An 8,980-nucleotide genomic window follows, 5' to 3' on the forward strand; every position below is an offset into this window, starting at 1 on the left:
CACTTATGTAATCTATGAGTGCATGTAAGTGGGTCTGTATACATGTATTTGTGTGTATGTTTCTTTAGTATTTGTGATGTGCTGTATGATGAGGTTTAGGGGTTTTTATTTCTTTTATGGTGAATAATTCTTACACTTATTTATTGGGGGAAAAGTATCTTGACCTGAATTAGTCTTAGTAGTACTTTTTTTTGTCTTAAGCCTTACACAACACTTTTGTTTTATCCCCCAATTTTTAATTTATGTTTAGAGATTTTCCTTGGAAGCTAGATTCAGCAGCTTATTTTTCAGAACATAGTCAGGAACTTGGGAGAGAAGATTTCAAAAGGCCTCACAGGAGAGGAGAAAGTAGTTGGGTCAAAAGATAGGTATTTTATTAAGTAATGCATGGAGTTAATATTTTATCTTTTTTTTGCTTATAATTCCTTGTTGAAATAAACCAGTATGTTGAAATAGTACAGCTATTTTAGGCCATTTAGTATAGGGAGATAATCTTACGGTTAGAAACTACTGAAGGCAATTACTGCATAGATTAATAATTGGTATTTATAATGATGGATTATCAAAAAGATTGAGTTATAATTTTTAGAACTGTTTAGTTAAGCAAGGAATTACATTACATTATAGAAAGACTTCCATAAACATGAACAAAATAAGTTGTAATGATAAAAGGGTAAACTTTCTTTTAGAAAATTTTTATGAGGAATTCTTTTTTTTCTCCAAAGAAGTGGAATGAACAAACCTTTATTATAGTGAGTTTTTTCTTATTACAGGCTTTGAGTTTGTGTGTGCATGTTTTATTTACTATTTTGTCTAGATTTTGTCTGATATAAAACTGCTTATATCTTAGTTACTGGTAACTTAGTGTAGTGGTAAGAAGGCATATTTTTGAGATGGCTAACCAGATTTTGAATCCCAGTTTTATGACTAGGAAATTGGGCGGCTTTGGGTAAGTAATATATCTGATCATATTTTTTCACTGGTACAAGGTACAGTTTTTCTCCTTTGTTTAGAGAAATTGTATGCATACATTAGAATATTGGGTATATTTAGTATATTTACCCTTCCCTCCTTCATTTTAAGCATATTGAGTATATTTACTCTTTCTTCCTTCATTAAAAAAAAAATTAAATGGCAATGTAGTAAACCCATTCTTGAGCATCTTGCTTTGTTCAATAATGCTAATGGAGAGCATAAAACAACAATACATATGAATCTACTTCATTCTTTTTAACAGTTTTATAGTATTCCATGGTTTGAATAAATAGTCCATAATTTATTTAATGAGAAGCTGAATTTCTTGACTTAATTTTTTCATCTGCTTTTATCAGCTGGTAACCTAATTTTATTTAATTTTATTTAATTTCCTGATAGGAGAAATGGTAGCCTTAAAAAAAGTACGTCTGGATAATGAAAAGGAAGGCTTTCCTATTACAGCAATTCGAGAAATTAAAATTCTCCGGCAGCTTAACCACCAGAGTATTATCAATATGAAGGAAATAGTGACTGATAAAGAAGATGCTTTGGATTTTAAGAAGGACAAAGGTATGTGTGAGTATATAAATTACCAATTTTTTGTACTGATGTTGTTATTGTGCCAATTTTGTTATAGATATTATCATTTGAGTAATTATTAGGTCCTATTGCCCTAATATAATCTCGCCTCTTTACATTTAGTGGAGTTTAAGAAATAATTATACTTTTTATTGTGTAATTTTAATATAATAATACTTATTATTATTAGAGCCAGGTTCTCACTCTGTCACACAGGCTGTAGTACAGTGGCACAATCACAGTTCACCGTAGCCTCAGCAATCCTGCTGCCCTAGTCTCCCGAGAAACTGGGGGTACATATGCACGTCACCATGCCTGGCTAATGTTTTTATTTCCCAGTTTTACACATAAAGTATTTATAAACAATATTTTTTAACCTTAACATATAATTTTTAGTTTTTATTTTTTAGTGATTGTAAAAACAGCTCGTAGTAGTATTACAGTATATTTACCCTGTATTTTATGTTGCAGATGCTGTAACATAACAGAGAAACTTTATGGTATGCATATATTATTTATAAAAGGGTAGAGTCAAAATTCTTACTTGAAATTACCTTTAGTTAACTATAGTGGTATATATAGAGGGTGCTAAAGATATGTATGCACATTTTTAAAAAGTAAAAAACTGTATTAAAATTGTAATACTAATATATACCAGTAACAAAAGATGAATACAAGTCATGTTTGACTTCTGCAATTATAAGAGGTGCTCAAAGTGGTTACCATCAGTGTCCAGACACTTCTGAATACAGTGAACTAAAAGTAATACATAGATAAAATCTCTTAACATGTGTATACCTTGTTTTGCACCACCAGTATAAATAATTGTAATTTAGCAGAAAAACTGACCAAAAATTAACCTGCTTGTTTAAAGTAGTTATGGCTAGGTATGGTGGCTTAGCCTGTAATCCCAGCATTTTGGGAGGCCAAGTTGGGTGAATTGCTTGAGGCCAGGAGTTTGAGACCAGCATGGGCAACAAAGTGAGACCTCGTGTCTACAAAAAAAATTTAAAAAGTCATCCAGGTGTGGTGGTGCACACCAGTAGTCCCAGTTACTCAGGAGGCTGAGGCAGATGGATCAGCTGAACCCAGAAGGTTGAGTCTGTGGTGAGCTGTTGAATGTGTGCCACTGTCTGGATGTCAGAGTGAGACCTTCACAAAAAATAAAAAAATTTTTAAGTAGTTATTATAGGGCACATGATGGGTGAAAACAATGCTCTACTGCCAGTATGTTTTAGATCTTTAGAGTAAGATTTTTGGGACCAAAGTTTATTATAATCTGTGCTTTTCAAATAGCAAATTTTGTTTTCAAACTCAATCTCTGTCAAACAGATGAAAGTCCCTATGTTCGGATTGAACATGGTACTTAGCCTCCTATCCTCACCAAATAGACACACACACATTCACACTCTCTCTCATCCATCCATCTATCTATCTATCTATCTATCTATCTATCTATCTATCTATCTATCTATCTAATCTATCTATCTTATTCTTCTGGGGAACAGAAATTATTGAGGCTGGGCAGTGGCCAGAAGTTAGAGACCAGCTTTTGTAACATAGCGAGACACTGTTTCTACCAAAAAAAAAAAAAAAGCTGGGTATGGTGCCTGTAGTCCTAGCTACTTGAGAGGCTGAGGCAGGAGGATTACTTAAACTCAGGAGTTGTGGAGACTGCAGTGAGCCATGACTGTACCACTACACTCTGGGCGACAGAGTGAAACCCTGTCTCAAAAAAAAATGTTGATATAATATATGGTAATTATTTTGCATAAAGGAAATGTTTGAAAGTATTCTGCTACAGTGTAGATCAGAATAATCTTTTTAATTGATGTCACTTCTGTTAATTTTGTTCATAATACACTTGTATTTCTTAGCTTGATGTTTATCCTGATTTGTCTTTTTAAGCTTATTTTTTATTACTACTTACCATGTAGTAGAAAGGGTCTTGGTTTGACATGAGTCAGAATATCTGTGACTTGAGACTTAGCATATTAGCAGTGGGACTTTATTAGCAAGGTTTTTAGCCCTTCTGAGCCTGTTATTCCTTCATGCATAAAAGGGAAACATTATCTCTCTTACCATGTAGTAAGAATTAAATTAAGACCTTGTAACTTGAAGGTGGTGTGCAAATGTTATTTGTTTTGCATTAACCTCATACTCTAGTCAAATTAGTATATTTACTTTTCCTTTAGCATACCCTGGACCTCCTACTTTGGGGTCCTCAGATATGCCAATGCACTTTTCTGCCTTAAAGTTCATTACACATGTTGCTTCCCTGGACTTAAACCTCTCCACCCCAACATGCACACTATTTGACAGGCTGACTTCTTTCCCCCAGTGTCTTTGCCCGAATGTTGACTTTTTTCATTAGTGAAGTCTTACGTGACCAGTCTTCCCATTTTCCACCACATATAGATAAACAATTTGAAATAACTTTTCCCAGTAAGTGAAAACAGTTACAGTGGTTTATTACTAACTTTTTTCTTCATATAGATGGGAACCATATCTGTTTTATTCCCTGTTAGGCCTCCTCCTACCTAGCTTGGTGGCTGGACCAAAGGAGGTGCTGAGTAATGCTGAATGAATAAGAGAGCTCAGTTTTTTTTTATGCTTCAGTACTTTAAAAAAGACTATTTGTGCTGGGAGCAGTAGCTCACACCTTGCAATCCCAGCACTTTGAGAAGCAGATTGCCTGAGTCCAAGAGTTCAAGACCAGCCTGGGAAACTTGGCGAGACCTTGTCTCTCCAATAAATAAATTTAAAAAAAATTAGCTGGGCATGGTGGCACATGCCTGTAGTTCCAGCTACTTGGAAGGCTAAGGCAGAAGTATTGCCTGAGCCCAGCAGGTTGAGGATGCATTGACTATGTACATACTACTGCACTCCAGCTTGGGAGAGTGAGTGAAGCCCCAACTCAAAAAACAAAAAATACTACCTGTGAATATGGAAAGTATTCATAGTCTTCTTTATATTATATTTATGGTCATAATTTATTTTTCTTACTAGATTTAAAATTTTCTGAGCCTTTGTATTTGATTTTGTTTTGATTCTTATACAAAGCCTAGCACTGTGTTTGACAAATCATAGATTTTCAAGATATATGCACTCGTCATCATGTTGCTACTATAATCCTGTTTATAATTGTGTGAACCATGATAAATAAGAATGTAGCGAGGCATGGTGGCTCACGCCTGTAATCCCAGCACTTTAGGAGGCAGAAGTGAGAGGATTACCTGAGCCCAGAGGTTCAAGACCAGCCCGGGCAACTTGGCAAGATCTCATCTCTTCAGTAAATCAAAAAAATTAGCTGGGTGTGGTGGCGTTGGCTTTTGGTTCCAGCTATTTGGAAAACTGAGGCAGGAGGATTACCTGAGCCAGCAGGCTGAGGCTGCAGTGGCCATGAGTGTGTCACTGCACTCCAACCTGGGTGACAGAGTGAGGTTCCAACTCAAAAAAAAAAAAAAAGGAATATTATTTTATTATGTGAGATGTTACATGAAGGTACCTGAAATTAGTTAATTAATTGCATCAGAGGATGTGAGAGGGTATAAAATTTAAAATAAATTCTTTATTAAATGGGTCTAATTATAATAGGAACTATGATGAGACAGCATGATTTGGTGAAAAGGAAACTAGGTTTGGAGTCATAGGTTTTAATCCTGACAATGCTAGCTGTGTGACATATTAATTATGGTTGCCATACTGTCTGACATTATACTAATTTTGATAGCCATACTGGAATAGAAAGACAGTTTGGGAACACTGGCTTAACATTGTGGGCTAGTTAAATATGAGTATGTGAGAATGTGTAAAAGTAAAAAGGTGAAACTATATACTTAAAACAATTTACATACAAAAATTATGAATACAAAAATAAAGTTAAAAAAATATGTATTTGGGAGGCTGAAGTGAGTGGATTGCCTGAGCCCGCGGGTTCGAGACCTGCCTGGGCAGCGAGACCTCACCTCTACAATAAATCAAAAAATCAGCCGGGTGTGGTAGCGCATGCCTGTAATTCCGACTTGGAAGGCTGAGGCGGAAGGATGGCCGAAACCCAGCAGGTCGAGGCTGCGGTGGCCGGAAGCAGCCACTGCACTCCAGTCTGAGCGATAAAGTGAGACTCCAACTCAAAAAAATAAAAAAATAAATAAATAAAATGTATTTTTGAGTTGGAGTCTTACTCTGTTGCCTAGGCTGGAATGCAGTGGCATTATTACAGCTCACTGCAGCCTTGACCTCCTGGACTCAGGCAGTCCTTCCACCTTAGCCTCCTGAGGAGCTGGGACTACAGGCATTTGCCACTGCACCCAGCTAATTTTTAATTTTTTGGAAAGACAACGTCTTGCTGTGCTGCATAGGTTGTCTCAAACTCCTGGGCTCAAGCAGTTCTCCAGCCTCAGCCTTCCAGAGTACTGGAATTACAGTTATGAGTCATTGCTTTCGACAAAATATTAAATTCTAAAAACATAAACATCTGCATTATTATAATACAGATTCTTATCTATTTAAGAAAAATACCATAAAGGAGATCTTTAAACACACTTGGCTTTGCTTGACAAATGAGGAAAAAATTAACTACGGAAAGTTGAAACTGAAATATTATTTGACCTTAAAGAAGAAATCATTGATCTTAAAAAAAAAAAAAAATAGAGCGGGGGGGGGCGACCTGAAGATGGCGACGCCATAGGTGGATCCATGAGATTCTCCAAACGTGAGTTCCCAAAAAGACTATTACTTTTCTTCCTGCATCTCCCTGCCCACCTCCAGCTGCACTGGTACGAGGCTTGGGGACTTTTGGTCCCACGCAGGGCCAGACATTGCGACCAAACCGTGGCTGCTCCACTATATGTGATTCCGGCCAACTGGGGAATCCCAAATCCCGGATCCCAGCTCTATCCCTGGCTTCATCGTCACGACCAGCACCCAGCGCCAAACTGCCGGTCACGCAGGGAGGCTCTGAGTGCCTGCCCCTCAGAGATACCGGTCCCATTTCTGGCTAAAGTGCCCTGGGAGGGACCCAGAGCCACCACCTGCCCTCTGGAGCTTTGGAGATCTGAAGCCCTGGGCCCATCCTGGCTGAGGCACTCAGTGTGCGCGACCACAAGCCTGTATAAGGGGACAGAACCCCCAAGCTGGCGTAAGGTGCTGATCGCAGGCTTCCAGATCCAGAGGAGGGAACGCCTGACCCTCTCCTCCACCCTACCCTGCTGGTGGCACCCTGGATCCAGCGCCCAGCTGTGCAGTTGGTCCCGCCTAGAGACCCACAGGAGCATCCCTAAAAGTGAAAGTAAAACCACCACCTCTGCCATTTTCAAGGCATATTTACATCGCATCACCCCGCCCACCTATCAGAGCCTCCACCTCGGTTCCCACGCTGACGTCACTAAACAGGAGACAAAGCCCCTCCCCTACACTGAATAGAGATCAGTGTCACAGATCTCCCAGACAACAAGCTAACTGCCTGCAACAGAAACAGAGGGGAGAGGCTGGAGATTAGAACTCAGGAACTTTATACACTAAGGGACGAGAGAGAAAAATCTACACAAATGAAGAAAAACCAAAAGAAGAATATGGGTCTCTCCCAGACTTCTGGCAGACACTGAGAAAACTGACTTTGGAATGGAAACAACGAAGAGCCCCCAGAATGACCAGTCTCAAAATACAAACCTAGACAACAAGACATTAATGGAGAGATTAAAAAGAATTGAGGAGACTCAAGAAGAAACTAGAAAGGGGCTGTTATCTGAGATAACAGTAATAAAGAATACTGTGAATGAAATAAACAATAAACTGATAAGCATGGAAAGCAGAATTACCCAAGCAGAAGAAAGAATCTCAGAGCTTGAGGACCAAAATATAGAAATAACCCAAACTCTCAAAAACACAGAAAACAAGCTCAAAAAGACAGAAAAAAACATTCAAGAGATGAGTGATTACCTCAAGAGGCCTAACCTAAGAGTAATTGGTCTGCCTGAGGCAGAAAGAGAGACAGAGACCACATTGGAACAAACCTTCCATGAGATCATTCAAGAAAACTTCCCTTATCTAATCAATGATGCAAAAACTAAAACACAAGAGATCCAGAGAACCCCTGCAAGACAACAAATGAGAAAACCAACTCCTAGACACATAATAATTCGCCTAAACAAAGTAGGCATAAAAGAAAAAATCCTAAAGGCAGCAAGAGAAAAAGGCCAGATCACCTACCATGGAAAACCAATTAGAATAGCAGCGGATTTATCTACAGAAACCCTGAAGGCTAGTAGAGCTTGGAGCCCTATCTTCAAAGTCTTAAAAGATAAACAATTTCAACCAAGAATAACCTACCCAGCCAGATTAAGCTTCATCAGCGAGGGAGAATTAAAATCTTTCCCAGATATCCAATCCCTAAGAATCTACACTGCCACCAAACCACCTCTACATGAAACACTTAAGAAAGTACTAAACACAGAAGAAAAGGGGAAAAAAAGAGGAACGTTCTTCACAAGAGTACAGGAAAAAGAATAAAATACATATGAACCAACCCCCAAAACAAAAGAAAGACAATAAACCAAGTGGAAGAACAACTCTATAAGAACTCTATGATAGGGACGAACTGTCACATTTCAATAATTAGCCTGAATGTGAATGGACTAAATGCACCACTGAAAAGACATAGAATGGCAAAATGGATAAAATATCACCAGGCAACAATATACTGCCTTCAAGAGACCCGTCTCACTAGAAAGGATATGCACAGACTCAAAGTAAGAGAATGGAAACAAATTTCCAGGCACAAAATGGAACACAAAAGAAAGGAGGAGTCGCGATCCTAATTTCAGACAAAATACCACTTAAGCTATCAAAAATTAAAAAAGATACAGAGGGCCACTACATAATGATAAAAGGTTCACTCCATCAACAAGAAATATCTATCCTAAACATATATGCACCTAACATAGGTGCACCAACTTTTATAAAGCAACTCCTAGGAAAACCAAAGAAAGATATTGACTCTAACACCATCATAACTGGGGACTTTAATACCCCACTCACAACCCTTGAGAGATCACTGGGACAAAAAATCAGCAACGAGATCCAGAACCTCAATGTGACTCTGGACCAAATGGACTTAATTGATACCTACAGAACACTCCATCCAAAGACCAGAGAATACACATTCTACTCATCACCACACAGGACGTATTCCAAGATCGACCACATTATCGGCCATAAATCAAGCATAAGCAAATTTAAAAGGACCGAAATTCTGCCATGCACCTTCTCGGACCACAGTGGAATAAAAATAAACATTAACACCAAGAAGATACCCCCAAAACCCACAAAGACATGGTCACTAAACAGCATGATGCTAAACTACTCCTGGGTCAATGATGAAATCAAAACAGAGATCAAAAGATACCTGGAAACAAATGAAAATGAA

At 38.2% G+C, this 8,980-nt stretch overlaps 1 protein-coding gene across 1 annotated transcript in view; it reads left to right on the plus strand.

The window, feature by feature from the left end:
* The window catches only part of CDK13 (cyclin dependent kinase 13), a 115,055-nt gene that overhangs the window by 41,539 nt on the left and 64,536 nt on the right, over window positions 1-8,980 (plus strand). Inside the window, exon 5 of the mRNA XM_021711194.1 lies at window positions 1,375-1,545. Within this exon, the coding sequence (XP_021566869.1) occupies window positions 1,375-1,545 (171 nt within the window). The remainder of the gene's footprint in view (window positions 1-1,374; window positions 1,546-8,980) is intronic.

Source organism: Carlito syrichta, unplaced genomic scaffold, assembly GCF_000164805.1.
Source record: "Carlito syrichta isolate Samal-C Ts95f unplaced genomic scaffold, Tarsius_syrichta-2.0.1 Scaffold301917, whole genome shotgun sequence".
NCBI lineage: Eukaryota > Metazoa > Chordata > Mammalia > Primates > Tarsiidae > Carlito > Carlito syrichta.